Source organism: Sinocyclocheilus anshuiensis, unplaced genomic scaffold, assembly GCF_001515605.1.
Source record: "Sinocyclocheilus anshuiensis isolate Anshui unplaced genomic scaffold, SAMN03320099.WGS_v1.1 scaffold185, whole genome shotgun sequence".
In the NCBI taxonomy this organism is placed as follows: domain Eukaryota; kingdom Metazoa; phylum Chordata; class Actinopteri; order Cypriniformes; family Cyprinidae; genus Sinocyclocheilus; species Sinocyclocheilus anshuiensis.
The window spans coordinates 524,941-543,995 of NW_015539887.1; the positions used below are offsets into that span (position 1 = coordinate 524,941).

Sequence of the window (19,055 nt, forward strand, 5' to 3'; positions counted from 1 at the left end):
CGTAGCATATCTAGGCTATACAGGTGGAGCTAGGGAGGGAGGAGGGTTTCAGAGTAACTCTGAAAGCGTGCTGCGAAATGCTTTAGTGGATGCCATTTAAATGTAAAGCAGTAAGCTTATTGGCTCTGTATGGAACATGAACCAATCAGCTTGTACCAAGCAGCTTAACGCTGTGAATATCATTAGTTTGCACTACCACCCATCAGCCTGCGCAATAGAGTTTCATGACAGATCTTGTCATTTTAAGAAATCAGTGAATTTGCTACCCAGCAACGTCAACTGCAACACAGTAACTGCAGTGGACTTTTATTCGATTTTGGTTAAGTTCACATCTATTGACTGCAGATGATAGAGCTTTGGCAAACTGCTGCTCCTGAGTATGGGTCAGAAACTGTTAAGACCTCTTCAGTCCTTCTAGCCATATCATCATAACTCTCCCAGTGTCTAATGTATCTTGCCTCTGTAGAGAGGTTACAGAAAAGCGCTGATGAAATGTCTCGTCTCACAGGCTTAATGACCTGCATGTATGACCCTCAGCTCCGTGTTTTCTTTCAGCTGCTTCCGCTGACACCATTTTCTCTGCCGTGTTGTGCGGTTTGTTGCCTTATTGAGGGAGATGTCTCTGTGTGGGTTTGTTCACCATGGAAATGGTTACTGTTTGCACTATGCAAATTACTCCACTTCGTGATGAATATGCCCTTTTTGAGGCTCTCAAGTTGTTTATAATTGTCTGAGTGCTTTCTGATGCAATAATATACACATGGATTTGTTTTGTCGTTCTCTGTTACTGGAAAGCAGTAGGTTGTGTAGTGTTGACTTGACTGTAAACAGGATCCAAAATCAACTTCCTGCCAAGCTGTAGGAAGCTGTGGAAACTATTTTTGAAATTTATTATCAGGAGTCTAAGCATTCATAGACTTGTTGATCTATGACATGCAATTCATGTAAATTTAAGTCCACATCCAACAAAGCTTCTGGTCACCCTACAGAGGGTTTTTGGACTTCTCTTTGAGTCTAACAGTAAGAGGGAGTGATTTTTCTTTTGGAAGTCATTTGTCTTTTTTGACAAGTTTGTTGCTGTAACCGGTTTCATCAAAGAAGATTCAAGATGGACTTTGCTGTAAATACCACATCATTGGACACATTTCTGTTTAATTACTAATCATCCTTGTGGGGCATTGGCAGTGTTGCCAGATTGGATGGACAATTTCCAGCCCAAAAGCTCACCAAAACCCACCCACCCCAATAAAAAACCGCCCAAAACTTTAACTGTCAAAATAATGTAAGAGAATGTGCATCAAGGTTGATAAGGACCATTTTAACTCCTTAAAACAAAATAATACAAAAATAGATACATTTCCCAGGAAAACAGATCAAATCAGGGCAAATACATTAAAGTGAATTACCAAATATGATTAAAATATGCAAGCAGTCAAAATGGCAAGAAATTAACCGATTCATGGGTTTCAGTCATGTGACTTTTTTTGTTGCGGCCGCCATCTTTAGGACCTTGCGTAGCCTCTCCTTGGTGATCAGAAACCAAAATAACACTTAAACAACAACGGAAAACAATGGTATTAAAAAAAAATAGACACTTTAGGATTAGATCCTTATTTACTGTCAAGCGAACTGCTGACTCCACTAAAGTCTAGGGAAAACTTACCAATTTGACGTTTGCTGACTATTTACATCTACCTCATACACAATCCCTCTCCGTACATTCGGGCCATTTTCAGTTAAATTTTCACCTGTTAGAGACTTGTCCATCGGCCCGGATCCATCTGCAGCACCCGGCCTGGATGCTTGCGTACTCACTTTCAGATTCTGGGCCGAATCAACCGGACCAGATGCGACAGCATCTTAAAATGCGATTTTAAAGTCCATTAAATAACTAGCTTGACCAAGCTGGCATGAGGAAAATTTATTTACAAAACCATGCAATTACAGCATGTGACGTCACATGAAACCCATGAATACCCTCGAAAAAATGCATGCATCATTTTCAATGTCAACTGTCAGAGTAAGCCAATTTCAATGCAAAAAGTGCCCAATATAAGTGATTGAAAAAAAGCAACGTAATTAGCAGGTATTTTACACTCATTCATGCACACCATTACAGTCAAAACTGTGTCATTCATTGATGCGTACTGTTTGATAATCCAACCATAACAAATTAACAACAACAGTAGTACCTTACCTTCGTGTCACACTTTACCTTCAGAAAGAACTAGAGGACATCTTTTGTACAAATTGTAAAACATAATACAGAACTTTGCAAAAGTCAAAACTAATCAAGCAGCAACTTTCAAGGATATACCAGTCTGGACCTTTTAAAAGATGTCCTGATGCAGGACAGGATTGTATAGTCCCAGACATTCAGTTTCGATTTTGATTAATTCATTCTGATTTCAGAGTTACAATGATATTAGTGCCTTCGTGTCCTCTCCTTCCACAGGTGTAATTCATGTTTTGAGAGAATAGTCACCTGCCCAATCTGGCAACCCTGGCCATTGGTGCATGGATCCCGATTATTGTCGCTTACGGCTATATTTGTTATATTTTGACTCCATTTCGGTACCCATTGTAACTAGCTACACATTTAAACAATTTAATATGGTAGATTCTAATGACTTAATATTTATCTGTCAGAGTGAATAAATACTCACATTTGAAGCTTGGTTATGTTAATTTTGAGCCCTACTTTGTAAATATGATCAGATAAACCTGATTGTTTAGCTTGTTTACTTTGTCTAAACCTTTGTCTTTTCTGTACAGTTTGCCTTTTATATGTAAATCTTTTATTTTATACAGTATTATTATATTGTAAAACTGTATGTTTGTATAATACACATAGTTTTATGTATGTATATATTTTGTAATTTTTACAATTGGCAAGTAGAGTACTAATATTGAGCCACGATTGTAAAAATGCTCAGCTACATCTAGTTGGTCTAACTTGATTTGTTATTTTATATATATATATATTAGTATGAGAGGTATGATTTGGTTAAACTCTAATCTTCCATTTAATGTATTTTATACCATAAATCCTTAAGTACTATAGACTGTATATTTTAATCGTATAAGGAAACAAAGGTTTAAAAAATGGGTATCTGCAGTTTGGTGTTTGCTTTATTCTATGATTTCCCTTATCGTAATCACCTTACAATCTTGGTTTTTATATATATATTAATGATGTGTGTGACCCTCAGCCATGCAGCAGGTGCTGGATAACCTCAAGGAGCTGCCGCCTTCAACAGGAGCCAAAGACATCGACCTCATCTTCCTCCGTGGCATTATGGAGAGTCCCATAGTTCGTTCCCTTGCTAAGGTATAAACTAATACTTCATTTTAACTCCTTCAGTTTGATAGCTATTAGGACACATCAAATAATTGATTAACGTTACACTTGTTACTTTTTAAATCAGGCCCTGTTCTTGACAGCTATAGAAGGGTGGGCTGGCAGATATCCTGGGGAATATTGCAGTGGGATACAGTCTAGATATTTATGCTGTAGATATTGCTATATTAACTATATTATATACACTGAAAAAGAGCAATATCTTGCACTTTCACAACAAAATTAACTTTTTCTCTGTATTGAATATTATTAAAAAAAGAAAAAGAAAAGAAAAAAAGCCCTCTTTGTTCTCTTTCTCTGGAATGTCTGGATCATTGTTTCTACACTGGTGATTCCTTTCAACTAACTTTTTTTATTTATACCAAACAACTCCATAATCATGTCTAGAACATTGGGGGGAACAATAGTTTTGAGGAAATTAAAAAAAGACCAGACCGCTATGGTGATGGTAGCCTATTTATTTAAAGAAACTAGATAAATAAAGGATTTCAATGGATTTATGGGAATAAATTAAAAGAAGGAAAAAAAGAACATGAATATTTGTAAAGTAATCAATCTGAACCGCAAATAATATTTTTATTTTAAAATATGCACCTATTCAATTTCAGTTGTATTGTTGAAAACGCAAAACAGAAAAATGCTAGTCGTCATAATCAATTATGAATGACATGAATCACATAAATGACAGACCTACTTCCAATTCAAAATGGCAGAATTTGACAAATGAAGTCGAATAGTGTGCATAACTGGATCTTGTTGGTCATTTACATCATTGAAGGGGAACGCTTCAGTCGAGCCAACTGTTGCTATAGTGACGAACTCCACTTTCATCACGCAATCGCTCTTATTTCTGTTGTTTACTTCAAGTTTTCATTCTTACATTCAGCATTAACATGAAGTCAAAAGGGAGCTTTCAACTGAACTGTATAGCCTACATGCATTTTAGATGCTTATATTATGTTCTTGCCCCATCCATGCAGTGAAAGCACGTTATTGAATGAGCGTGTTTTTAGAACATTAATTCAACTGCTCAGGTAATTTCACTGGTAGGCTAGGCTATGATACATATTCATGTATTAAACTCCTTGTAAGTTACAAACTCCCTGTGATAGCGCGCCTGTTTTCGCTCGTTGTCAGCCTCTGCTTTTCTGCAACAGACTGAAGCTCCGCGTGAATTCAGCGCTCCTTGCTTTCAGCTAATAAAAGAAAAATGCTGCAATTTTCTGGTGTTATTTTATGATTATTGGGGCAGTCTCCAGCTATATCTTAAACTTCTCAAAATACAATCCGCTTCAGATTGGTTTTAATCACTGCACAAAAAAATGAATGCAGTCTTTACCTAATTCTGATTGGGTGGGCAAAACCTGCCCATGCCTGGAGCCGGCCCCGTTTTAAATAATCCTTTAAATTATTAGTTAATAAGAGAGTTTATATCTGCCTCCTAAATATCAGCATAAACGTTCACGTGCACACATTTATGAGGCCAGGGATTGTTTGTTGTGTCATAGATCATAAGAATGTGATGTACAGGGGGCCTCTTCTTATTCTTAATATAGCTGTGTGAAATTGTTTAGATTGTGAGATATACTGGTTGAGTTTCACTTTGTTTTATTAGGAACTAACACGCCTTTGTGAGAAACATATATTCCATGTTACTGTACTGTCTGTTGATTTTTCTAGTAAGAGTTAGTCTACAAGTGACTGACAGTTTGATCTGCATTAATGTCCAGTTTGTATGGTCTATTTCCTCTGAATAATCCTGTGCTGACATGGTTTTCAGTCCTTAATGATTTTTAAACACTTTTTTTAATAGGTGTTGTGCGGGTTATTCTGGCAACCCTGACAGGGAGCAAACTGAGAGAGCGAGAAATTGATTGTAACTTATTTGTTTACTAATATTGTCTGTGTGTATTCATGTAGATCTCAAAAAATAAAAACCGAATTTAAAGTCTTAAAAATTCCCACCACTGTACAATTTCAACCACATATCAAATGATGTATTCCCTTTTTTATAATTTGGCAAAAATGACCTTTCAAACATTTTTAGAAAGTTTTTTCCTAAGGCTTATTTCTAGAGTTTTATGTATTTTAAATGCACATGATTGAGAACAAATTTTGCTTATTACATCTTTGAAGCCATACACAAAAATAGTCTTCACATATTATTAATTTAATTAATTCATTTATTCATTCATGCATTTCACTGACTGATTGGTAAACAAGAACATTTGAAAGACACTGTGGTGGAAATGACACTGGAAATAAAAATTGTGGGTTTAATTTTCATTCAAATTTAAGTTTTTTTTTATTTATTTTTTTATCATGTTTATCATGGTTTTTTTTTAATGCATTTTTATCATTAAAGATTGAAAGTCTGATCAAGGGTAAAACTATCAAATATATTAATAGAATATTTGGAAAAATAACACACAGGCATGATACAGTTTTATTTTGTCATATTTAAAAAAAAAAGACACTATTAAATCATTATTCTTAATGACTTTGTACATTTGTTAAAACTCTCTCTTCCATCTGAAGTGTACCTGGCAGTGCTTTTGTTAATCTAGACGTAATCCATTAATCGCTTTCTTGGCAAGACGCTCAAGTTAATTTAGTCTCCGCCCACTCTCTCTCGCAGGCTCACGAGCGATTGGAGGATGTTAAGCTGGAGGCGGTGCAAAGTAATAACGTGGAGCTAGTGAGTGAGATCCTGTCTGATATGAGCAGTCTAACCACTCATGATGAAAGTGCAGCAGAACTCTGTAAGATCCTGAAGGAACCGCACTTCCAGGTACCAAACCTCTTTGTGTGGCTATCTGACTGCGTCTTTCATGATAATATGTTGACTGTTTATTTACAACTATTTATACACCATGTAGCCTTCTCGGCAGAAAAGGAAGTAAGATCACCTATAAGCACTTGAGAAATTGGACAAATTAGTTGATCCTGTGTTTTGTTTTTTTTTAAAGGAAGATGATTTATTTGGTAATTTCTTGTTTGTTCTGTTCTGTATTCTCTTGGTATTTTCAGTCCCTGTTAGAAGCTCACGACAAGGTGGCCTGTAGGTCATATGAAGCTCCTCCCACCAGCACCAATTCCACCAGCATGGCCAGCTCATCCCTCATGCCGGCTGACACGGTTCGCATGATCAGCATCCAGAAGAAGGCCGGAGAGCCTCTGGTGAGTGACAGATGTTCTCAGTTTCACATGATTAGATCCCACAGTCAGTCAGATCTTTAGCTCAGCTTGTGTTTCAAATCCATGCAGTGCCATTTGGTTAGTCTGCTTTGAAAAAGTTTGTGTTTGTATTAACAAGATCTAGACTTAATTGTTAAATTAGACCTTCATATACAAGGAAGATCTAAGGCCAACCAGTCTCGAGCAGCAGATCTATAGTTGGCAGCCTGCAGTGTTCTAACACCTAGTAAAATGTCATTGTGTGAATTTCTGTGTCCAAGGTCAGAAATTCACGAGGGTGTTGGTTAAAAAAGCCACTGAAAGCAAGCTTTATTAATTTATTGCACATTTCATTATATTAAAAGCCACTGAAAATAACATTTATTTAGGGATGTTTTAAAATATGATTTCATATATTAAAAGCCACTGAAAATGACTTTTTATAAGATAATATAATGCAATATCCAATAAATGAATGAATGAATAATGTTGTTTTCAGTGGCTTTTTATAATATAATATAATTTATAAAATGGATAGTTCTCCTTGATTCTGATTGGTTGAGCCGCGCTCGAAGCTGTTGTAAATTACTTCTGTGTGTTGCTCGGCAACCACTTTGTTGGAACCACAATTGTTTCTGAGGAACTACATTGTTTGGTGGAAGAGTACTGTTTTTATTAATATCATTACACTTTATTTGCTTTGTTTTATTCTGTGAAACCTTACTACGTATATGGAATAACCGTTTTATAAAAGCAATAAGCACCGTGAAGCCGTGGTTTACAGTGAATTTATAATAGCTAAGGGGCGTTGTTAGGCACGACGCGAAGCGGAACCCCCTTAGCTGTTATAAATTCACTGTAAACCACGGCTTCTTGGGGCTTATTGCTTTAATAATATAATATAATTAATATAATATAATATCCCCCTATCTATCATCCCTTAATAAAAAGTGTTTCTGACTCTTTGTGCCGGCATTTCTGCGATTCATAGTGTCGTCTCTTTTAGGGTGTAACATTCCGGGTGGAGGATGGCGACCTTGTCATTGTGCGTGTTATGCACGGCAGCATGATTGACAGGCAAGGAATGCTGCATGCAGGTGATGTCATCCGAGAGGCGAACGGCCGAGAGGTGGGCAAAGACCCCATGGCATTACAGCACATGCTGAGGGACTGCAATGGAAGCATCACACTCAAAATCCTGCCCAGCTACAGGGACACACCTCCACCCGCACAGGTCAGCGCACCACTGATTCGCAGCAAACCCAGTCAAATGACACCCAATTAAAAAATATTCATGAACTTTTTGTTTGTTACACAGCAGTTTTGTGTTTAGTTGTTGCATGGCACCGGGTTTCAGTTGTATTTATTTTTGGAATGCACTGATAGCACTTTTTCCAGAACTGACTGATACTTTTATTTTTGGTACTACTTGCCCATAACCAAGTACCAATACATGTATTTTCATTGCATTTATAATTCTTAAAAATACTGGGTTCAAAAACCAAAAGAATATGTATAATGTTATTTGGCTTAGTTCATTTATTAAATAGATTTTTCCTTCAGTTATGCAGTTTTGCACTTAATTATGCCCATTAAAACGTATTCTACAAGCTTTTGTTTCTTTCACGATTCTTTTTTTTTTCTTTTTTTTTCCCTATGGTACTTTATATTCAAGTTGATAGCACATTAGAGCTGCTCCATTGCAGTGACTCAGTACTGTAATCACAAGACTTCCTGTAATGCAAGGAATCACTCTTTATATACAAATGATGAACATTTTCTGAAACACAAGTCGCATTTTTCTTTATCTGAAACATGCTGCGACTTATATTCCAAAGCGACTCATATAATGCAATTAACGTCAACAATCAAAACGTGTTGTTCAGCACACGCACACATTTGTATTGGTGCAGAATGAGAGAGACGCATAAAGCCTAGTGCGTTTCACAGACTGCTAGTTTCACTTTTCGTTTAGATAAAGTCTATGCTTGGCATTTAAAACAAATGTTGTTTATAGTAATTGCCCCTATAATTTGTTTACGATTTAGTTTTAATCTAAATGATGCATATGCTAAGTGAGCAAACAGCAATAAAGATCATGCAACAGAAGTGCGTCTCTCTCTCCTTACCGTCAAATTAGTAACTTGTGCATTGTTTTACATACTTGCTTTTGACATATAATCCGACCAAACTACAAACTTTCCAGTGACGTCTGTGAGAAAGGGATATTCGCTTGAATATTAGATAATAATTACATGCATGTACTTAATAGACATCCTTAATTTCTAATAACTCCATTCTACTCTCTGTTTGTTCTGTTGTCGGTGATTCTTTGTCTGTTCACACTTCACAGCACTGTTCACATGCTGTTTGGTATTGGGGCATTTTAATCGGTGCATCCTTAATTTTATTACATTGTCTGAAATTTTAGTGATGGTTACGGGACAAACCCATACAAAATTAAATTTGGTGGACATTTGCTGCAACAAGAACTGGCATGAATCTGTACAAGATCATCCTAATCTGAACTGCTAGTATCTTTCCCTAATAATCCAATGCTGAGAGTACAAAATAATCTTGTCCCATAGTCCTGATTTTAGTGCTGTATAACCTCCTGATGGCTTATGGGTTCGAACAGTCCTTGAGGAGGAAAAAGGAGAGACCTGGCCTCTGGGTGACTCAGAATGCCATCGGGCTGAAACTGAACATGGTTATCCCTATTAATAACACGACCTGTGCTAAGTAGGGCAGATGGGAGGAGTTAAACAATGTGCACACACTTACTTTCTACTCTAAGGAGATCTAGGGCTGGAGAGAAATAGATTCTCAAATACCTTTTTTATTTTTTTTATTTTTTATTTTTTTTCCTCCATCAAATCTTTGTAATGTTAGTAAAGTGTTTTGCACCACAACGAGTCATAATTGGGACATACAGGACTATAATGTGCAACATATTTGGTGCAAAGAAATCGCACAAGTTAAGCAGGTTTTGCAGGTCCATGTATGATTACAGCACAGTTGCTGGTTCAAATCCTGATCCGAATAGGTTTAGGTCCTCAAAGAGTGCTGCTGCATATCAACCCTGTGAGTGTACTTCTAAGCAAGTAGGCTATGTCCTTTACCCACTTTCCTTGAATAAATACTGTTTGAAAACCTCACACAAGAGCGAACGAGGTTTCAACGAAACCTGGATGAGGGTTTACAGGGACCCGTTCCTTGTGCCAAACCTAAATTCTGTCTTTTTTAGACCTGAACTTTACTCAGTGGCTTGGTTATGTGCAGTGAATGACCGCTGTGTGTTTACTGTTGGGAAATCATCACTGATAAAGATCCACCAGGATCCATAAATATTTCATGTGAAAATATACTGTTGTCCTTCATAGAGAAGCCCATTTACAACACACACCAACATAGGCTGTCTCTGTTACTATTCATTTATTTCCCAGGAGGATGCAGTATTCTATAGACAAAACGTTGACAGTGTGAATTGGCCCCTAGCATTACACAACATCATTTGAATAATATGTCTTAGTCAGCATAGATTTTTAGATTTCTTTTACCTGTGAGCTATGACATGATTGCATTTTTAGGCTATAATTAGCAGCTTAAAATGAGTCAGATGTTAATAAACAGGTGTAACAACACTTTCTTTGCCCTTTAGGTGTATCTGAAGCCACATTTCAACTACAATCCTGACACAGATAATCTGATCCCTTGTAAAGAGGCTGGTTTGGCTTTCTCTAAAGGAGACATTCTGCATATAGTGAACAAGGAGGACCCCAACTGGTGGCAAGTGAGAAGCATATGATTTAAAAAATTTTTTGTCACTTTATTTTAAGGTCCAATTCTCTCCATTAACAAACCACTAACCATGACTTTTGCCTCAAACTCCTCATTTTCTGCTTATTAATAGTTAGTAAGGTGGTTAAGTTTGGGTATTGGGTAGGATTAGGGATGTAGAATATGGTCATGTAGAATATGTGCTTTATAAGTACTAATAAACAGACAATATGTTAATAATAGGTATGCTAATAAGCAACTTGTTAATAGTGAGAATTGGTCCCTAAACTAAAGTGTCTAAATTATTTTTCAGTTCTTTGTTTTGGTCTGATTTCTTTTAATTGCTGAAATGTCTGACATTGAAGCTTTTTCGTTTAGGCATGTAATATAAATGGAGGCCGCACTGGCTTGATCCCCAGTCAGTTTCTTGAGGAAAAGAGGAAGGCATTTGTGAGGAGAGACCTGGATGGATCAGGTACAAAGTTTTTTTTTCTTTTTCTTCTAGTTCTGGATTAAATTATTTTAGGGATATGTCAAAGTTCCTCCTATTGCATTTATGCTGTAAACAAAGTTCCACCTGTGGGTTTGTTTTAGGAATCCTCTGCGGGACATTAACTGGAAAAAAGAAGAAAAAGAAAATGATGTACTTGACAGCGAAAAATGCAGGTTAGATTTGCAGGGGTTCTTTGTTATTAATGTTTAATCTTCCAAAAGTTTAGTGTCCTTCTTTTATTCGGCAAGGTTAGATTAAATTAATCAAAAGTGACAAATCTTTTGTAAGCCTATAAATACAGAGTTCTGGCATGAGACTCTAGATGGCGCAGTCCGATAGGTCTAACTCAATCTGACCTAATGACATCATTATCACATGGCACAGCTGATTGGTTCTCTCCTGTATCGGTAGCCAATGAGCTCGCTGCTCAACATTCAAATATATGATTAGTGCTTGCAGTAGCAGTTACAGCGTGCTTCAGAAACCCTTCACCTTCCCCAGCTCCACCTGTATAGATCTGCTACGAGGTGATTCATATATGCTATATGGGGGTTATTTCATGTATTTATACATTATTCATTATATTTGCAGCAGCAATATTTCTTACATGCTCACAGCAGCTTGTTGTGGATGTATTGTCCGTAGCAAGTCTCGGTACTTGCTCTGCCGAAGCAGCGTAGCAGATCTATTCCGCCAAGACCAAATACATTAACATTGTCATGTACATTACCACGCCTATCCCTCCGAGAGTTGTCATGACAGAAATGTATTTACTATTTCAAATAAATACTGTTCTTTTGAACTTTCTATTAATTAAATAATCCTGGATAAAATGTTTTGAGTTTCCGCAGAAATTTCTTGAGTACCAAATCAACATGTTTGAATTTCAGTCTTCAGTGTTACATGACCCTTCATAAATCGTTCAGTTTCGCCATCATGGAAATAAATTAATTGTTGTAACATTAAAAATTTTAAGTAAATATTTTTGATCAAATAAATATACAGCTTTGGTGAGCATAAGAGACTTCTTTCAAAAACATAAAAAATAAATCTTAATGACTCCAAACTGTTGAATGGTTGTGCAAGTATTTTTAAAATGTAAAAATTAACTTTCAAAACCTCTCTTTCTAATAGAATTTGACCGCCATGAATTACAGATTTATGAGGAAGTAGCAAAGATGCCTCCATTCCAGAGAAAAACTCTTGTGCTGATTGGTGCACAAGGAGTGGGTCGCCGAAGCCTCAAGAACCGCCTGATTGTGTTAAACCCGCTGCAATATGGAACTACTGTACCTTGTGAGTATATAATCAACATTAACATTAAAGGGATAGTTCACCTTCAGTCGATGGTCCCCATTGACTTCCATAGTATGGGGGGAAAAAACACTGCATGTCAATGGGGACCAACTGAAGGTGAAGTACCCCTTCAATATTGTTAATTATTACATTAATAATTGGTACATTTGTCATTTTACCAATAAAAAGTCACACTCATCAGAATTTCATGTTTCTCAGTCACTTCTCGGCATCCACGCGATGACGAAAAGGACGGCCAGTCATACTGCTTTGTGTCCCGGGAGGAGATGGAGACAGACATCAAGGCAAGTCGCTACCTTGAGCATGGAGAGTATGATGGCAATCTATATGGAACCAAAATCGACTCTATCCATGAAGTAATTCGCACAGGACGGACTTGCATACTGGACGTCAACCCACAGGTGAGTGGTTTTGTTAATGACACAAAGAGATGTTTTGGTTTGATATTGTACTGTGTATTGTATTCTGTAATAGATCATAGTCTTTACTTATTAATAGCTGGTGAGGATGTGCTACAGGATGAACTACATATTTTCATAATCCTGTCCAGGGTAGGGATGTCACGAGAACCGATACTATGGTACCAAGTCGGTATTTACATTTTAAAATCTTGCCGGTACTTGTTTTTCTTCAGTAGCGTAAGTACCGATGGTAGCGACTAGCGAGGTTGATCTGTTTTCGTTCAGATCAAAGCGTAAATGGTGTATCCGCGATTAAAACTACATGCGTTGTTTATGTACGTGATACTCTCCAAAATGGCGCTATAGGGTGACGCGGAGGAGACGAATTGTTGAATAAATTCATTATTTTTGTTTTCTTTGCACACAAAAAGTATTCTCGTAAAATTACGATTGAACCACTGATGACACATGGATTATTTTAACGATCTCCTTGCTACGTTTCTGAGCCTTGATCGTGTAAGGATCTGTCTATGGGAGGGTCAGAGAAATCTCGGAATGCATCAAAAATATCTTAATTTGTGTTCCGAAGATGAACGAAGGTCTCACGTGTTTGGAACGACATGAGGGTGAGTAATTAATGACTGAATTTCAATTTTCGGGTGAACTATCTCTAATGTTTAAGTATTATTGCTATTTTTTCCAGTGGTATCAAATATTGTGTACTTTGTAGTGTTATCGGTACCGACTACTAGATTTTTGGTATCATGACATCCCTAGTTCAGGCCAGGGATTCCCAACCCTGTCAGTGAAACCCCTTTGACCTAAAAAAATTTACTTTAAAATCTCTTTTTTTTTTTTTTTTTTAAGTTGTAATGAAATGGAAGTAGCGTCAGACCTTTTCTTCATATTGTGAGGTAAATCCAACTGAAACTTATTATTGGAAAATGAAAAAATGTAAGACAGGCACTTTGTTGATTGGACAAAGGAAGATCTGAATGTGAGCTTGCAGTCGATTGTAAGAAAGGGGCAGGGTTTAATGGAGAAGTGTGGTGTATGTCACCAGAGAGAAGTCTGATGCTTTACTGGTAGCTTGAGATGACATTTTGATTAAAAAATTACAAGGATTAAAAAAAAAACCTTCACAATAAAATCTTTGCAAAATGGTACAGTATTATTTTGTGGTGGTGACTTAATAGTAAATAAGTAAACAAAATATCCAAAGTAATTGTTTTTCCCAACATTATTTGTTCAGCTTTTTATAAACTCGCAAACCCCCTGTGGTTTTCTCAGTTTGGGGAAACCCTAAAATTCTGGTCTTTGAGGACCCCTGACACTGCACATTTTGAATGCCTCCTCAAGATCATTTTAGGTCTTGGATATATTAAAAAATGTATACTGCATCTTAAAAATGCAATGCTTATTGTGCAAGAAAATAGGAATAGATCTGTCTTTTTGACGATTGACAGTAATTGTCCTGAAGTCGTTCATTATTGTTAAAGGCCTTGTATTTATTAGACAAGCAGTGCTTAAATGTGGGTTAATTTAGAGATGCAACTGTTCTGGTTGCTGATGGTCTAATAGCACAGCACAGTGTCCGCTTTCTCTCAGAGACTGTGCCCGTCTTAATTCATCCATTTAAGCACCTACACTAAAAACATTAAAGCTTAAAAAAAAAAAACTTATTCGCCTGATAATCTTAGTAGTAAGTAATTACAATGTTGTAAATGTGAAAGTATGGGTGAAGATGAACAGTCTGTGATTGTGCCTGTGTGCTGCAGTCATCAATGCAGTCCAGACATAAATGACTTCACAATGAGTGAAAGCTGCAAGTAGAGATGGCTGCTCTCGAAACATTGCTTCATGAAACTTTTTTTTTTTTTTTACCTGGTTTTCAAATTTTGTATCAAACTCACAAAGTCATGTGAAAACATTGCTTCATGAAACTTTTTTTTTTTTTTTTATCCGTGGTTCAGAACTTGTATCAAACTCACAAAGTCATGTGAATTCAGCAAACGAGGCTTCATTATGTCATACTGTATTGTTTTGTTTTTTAAAACCTTGGTTTGCAAACATTTCAAAATTCAGAGGGTTTGCAACTAGACGTTGATCTGGTGAGCTCATGAACAATTGGCTAATGGTTTTTAAATGGTCTCGGATAAGTGTTATAATGTACATTAATTTTTAATGAATTTTAAGTTTTGTGTGTGTGTGTGTGTGTGTGTATAATACAAAAAGAAAAATTAAACCTAATTGCTTCTAATTGAGCTAGTTTGCCAAGCCCTGTCTAAAAACACACACCCTACCTAATAAGAATTACAAATGAATAAAACGCTAATTAACCTTCATATTTAATGGTATTTAATTTTGTAGATTACATTTAATAGATTACACTTACAATTGGTTTGTAAAAGGTGTCATTATGCAGAGTTTTTGTTGCGCTTACATTTTTGACCAGAAGGTGTCACCTGCCCGTGGTCTATTGAGCGCTTCAGAACAGTGAATCGGTTCATGGACCAATTGGTTTAGCTGATTCAGAGATTCAAAAAGGTTATTTTCTCCCATCACTAACAAAAAGACTTTATTTGGTAAATGTGCTCTGCAGGCGCTAAAGGTACTGAAGACATCAGAGTTTATGCCATTCGTGGTTTTCATCGCTTCCCCAGAGCTCGACACACTACGGGCCATGCACAAAGCTGTGGTGGATGCTGGGATCACAACCAAGCTACTGACGGTCAGCCTCATTCCTGTCTATCAAATTCACTTTCTCAATTTTTTTTCCCAGTAATGTAGAAACATTGGAGTTACCATAAGCTCAGAGTTTGAGATATGGTTCTTTAGAAGTGTGATGATGACTTTGTCTTTTTAGGAAATGGACCTAAAGAAAACAGTGGACGAAAGCACCAGGATCAAGCGGGCGTACAATCACTACTTTGATCTGACTATAGTTAATGACAATCTAGACAAGGCCTTTGAGAATCTGCAGGCAGCTGTGGAGCAGCTGACCACACAACCACAGTGGGTCCCTGTGAACTGGGTTTACTGAGACGTACAGCGGTCCAAACACCCCATCATCATCATCATCTGCGGCACAACCGATGCGTCAGCGGCACAGAACACAAGTTCACACTGAACGGACCCAGCAGTCACTATGCAAATGTACACTAGCCATCCAGTCACGACAGACAAAAGGGAAGTGTACTTATTTATTAATGTTTTTTTATTTTCTACTGACTAAACTTAAATACTTGGAGGGAAAAAACAAATAGGATATTTTTGAATGGCTTGTCATTAAAATAGTGATTAATAATTTTCCAAATAAGTGTAAGCTGCATTACAGTATTTAAAGCAGGGGTCTGTTTTCTTGCTGTAATTTTAGTGTTACAAACGTTGGTTTACAGTGCAGGCTTCATCTCGCATTTCTTACAGTTCAGTCACTACAGTATGTCAAGCAGCTTTACCCCCAGTTTCACAGACAAGGCTTAAGCTCTAGTCCCAGACTAAAATGCATGTCTCAACTGAAAATATCTTGCTCAGAACAAAGACACTGACATATTTTAAGATATGTCAGTGTCAAGATGCACACCTGTAATGTTTTCTTCGAAGGCATTTTTGTAAAAGTTTCTTAAATATCTTAATTTAAGTAAGGCCCAGTCCTGGCTTAAGCTAAGCCCCGTTTGTGAAACCGGGCCTTAGTTTATCCAGCTTCGGACTTAATAAGATCTTTATAAGTGTCATCTTGTTATCCTCTTTGATTTCAGTTAAATTCAAGGAACGGTAGGAGTAAGCCAAATGTAACTTTTACAATATCACAATAGCACTTTCTTTTACAGGCCTGTTATGTATGTACTATAATAACTAGGTACTAATACTGAACCTAACCTTATAGCCCAGAGTATACTTCAGTTTTGACACGAACGCTTAAAGGCGTCGTTCACTACAAAATAGTAATTTTTGTAGTGAACCCACCACCACTACTGAAACATGGGCCGGTTCAGTGCTGCCATCTTGTGGACAAACAAATTTGTGTGAAAAAGCTTATCAGACAGATGCTGTGCCCTGTACATACTACATAGTATGCAAAAAAAAGTACGCAAACAATAGTATTGTTCAAATTCATAGTAGGTGAAAAAGTACCTGGTTGACCTACTACTTTCACCAGGATTCTGAAGTGTGCGTTCGATGGACACTTTAATATCCCATGAGGCCACTGCAGAGGATTTATGAATGGCAGTAAAGCAATGCAACAGACGCCCGGTAGGTCACATGACAGTAACAACATGGTGGATGTAGTATGCTCCAATTTCGTTCATACTACCCATACTCGTACTATATAGAACATGCATTTTTTTAAACTGTTGCAATTCAAATGTAATGCCTATTGCAGCGATTTCAGACACACAGATAGTTGTATGAGATCTCTGCAAAACGAATGTGAACATTTTCAAACTGGTGGGTGTTTCTAAATAATGCAATGAAAATGATGCCCCGTACCTGACCCCACTCCTAAACACCGCAGCAAATCAGGTAACGTGGTTGAAAATGTCCTCATTTTGGCTATATACTTGCAATATAATGAAGTATACTCTGGGCTTAAGGGCCAGTTCACACAGAACAAGTTTGTGTATATATACATATACATATACATGCATACATACAGTGCACAGCATAAAGGAGTACACCCCTCTGAATAAATATAAAATATGTATGTTCTTAATGATCACTAATATAATTAATGGAAAAATGGCAAAATTGAAACATATTAAACATATACTTAATAAAAACAACAAAATATATGCCAATATTTTCTGTAAGATAAGTAAATTAGCCAATTTTGTTTAAATGAAGGATTGCAGAAATGAGTACACCCTAGATTTAATTCAGAATATGTCTCACTACTTTTCAGTGTCTTATCTTGTGCAAGTTGAAAATGGTAAACCTCGGCTGATTTTTCCCATTCATCAGTGCTGCATCTCTGCATCTGGATGTTTTTGCGCGGCACCTGTAGTTTTTTTTTTTTTTTAAAGCAAAGTCCTGTTCTGTGTGAACAACCCCTAAACCTAACCTTAACTTAAAAAGCTATATAATGTGATATATGGTTACCTTACATTATATAACCTTATATTAAGTGCATGTACTATAAAATAAAGTGCATCCAATACCATTGATTTAATTTTATCGTTGCAGAATTATGAGCTAAAGTCATTGTGTTGCTTGTATGTCCTAGTATACAGAATCAGCACTGTATTTAGCTAAATACCTTTTACACAGGCACAAAATCACATTCAAACATGGAATATAGACCAAGTGTGTCAGGATCACAAGCTACCTGGCCTCACAGATTCATAACCTGTCATCTAGCTGTATGTAGTGATGTATCTCTGTCTCTGGTGTCTTGCTCCAGTGTCTTTTTCAAGGCTTTGTAACTGATTTTTATCCAGCTTGCGTATTCACTTGAAAATGTAATATTTTGCGATACAGAGAGTTGTATTTTCTGAAATTAAACAGCTGTCTAATAAATTAATCTTAATTTTGGATCACTTTTCTTAAGTCTTTATTTTCTGGGGCCTCATTTATAAAGCGTGCGTATGCTCCGATTTGATCTTCGAGTGTGCGTACGCTTGGATCAGTGCTCATATTTGTAAAAACTGCCTTTGACGTGGAAAGGTGCTTAGCGTCACGTCAGGGTCTGAGCAGACGCACACACTTTTTCTTGTCGGAGTGCTGCAGGTTTTTGGAAATGTAAGCTGTTCTTGCAGCTCGCTCTTCTAAATTAAAGGATTTGGACGATGACTGGTGATCTTTTATATGTTAATGACATTAATTAGGAGTTGTTTACAAGGCAGAGAGCTGAAACCATTCAGTTGCGCACAAGTTCAAGATCATTTGCGATTCATAGATTTCACATCTGAAAGAGAGGTGTACGTGTGTTTTCTGTGCGTACGATCATTCTATGAATCACACATACGCATGAGAAATGATCTAAGATCAATTTTAGAATGGTTTCTGAGGCCCAAGGTGTGCAGATTTGCTCTTGTTAAAAAAAAGTTTAGATGGGAGAAAACTAGGTTAAGGAATTGATGAAAACATGTACAAAATATGATGTAAACAATTTATTGTGCATTTGCACACATTTTCATATGAGTGTATTTCCAGGGTTGCCAGGTTTTCACAACAAAACCCGCCCAATTGCTACTCTAAACTAGCCCAATCGTAAAAATCACGTTCCGTGGGATAAAGCCCCCCCCCCCAGCAAAAATCACGTTCCGTGGGATAAAACTTTTTTTTTTTTGTCCGGGTTCCCCTGGTAAAAATTCGCATTCCAGCAGCTAAATATCTTGAGACCAGAGTATGGATTCCCAGAAGTCTCTATTTTTTAAATATGGGCCCTGAAAGAGGTTAAATTAGTTTATTTTGCATTGGCTACAGTAGGTAATTCTAGTGGTGACAACAGCCATGCATGTCACTTCTGCAGGCTGCGTCATACTCTGTGAGATAAAGTGTCACTCTTTTCACAGCTTTTGCCGGC

General features: G+C 36.9%; 1 protein-coding gene across 1 annotated transcript in view; it reads left to right on the forward strand.

Annotated features, from left to right (window-relative positions):
- Positions 1-16,044, forward strand: part of LOC107685533 (MAGUK p55 subfamily member 6-like) — a 19,249-nt gene extending 3,205 nt beyond the window's left edge. Inside the window, exons 3-13 of the mRNA XM_016482147.1 lie at positions 3,213-3,331; positions 6,000-6,152; positions 6,392-6,541; positions 7,545-7,772; positions 10,200-10,331; positions 10,697-10,793; positions 10,913-10,984; positions 11,946-12,107; positions 12,327-12,529; positions 15,132-15,260; positions 15,396-16,044. Of these exons, the coding sequence (XP_016337633.1) occupies positions 3,215-3,331; positions 6,000-6,152; positions 6,392-6,541; positions 7,545-7,772; positions 10,200-10,331; positions 10,697-10,793; positions 10,913-10,984; positions 11,946-12,107; positions 12,327-12,529; positions 15,132-15,260; positions 15,396-15,572 (1,620 nt within the window). The 5' untranslated portion in view covers positions 3,213-3,214 and the 3' untranslated portion in view covers positions 15,573-16,044. The remainder of the gene's footprint in view (positions 1-3,212; positions 3,332-5,999; positions 6,153-6,391; positions 6,542-7,544; positions 7,773-10,199; positions 10,332-10,696; positions 10,794-10,912; positions 10,985-11,945; positions 12,108-12,326; positions 12,530-15,131; positions 15,261-15,395) is intronic.
- Positions 16,045-19,055: the final 3,011 nt, after the last annotated feature.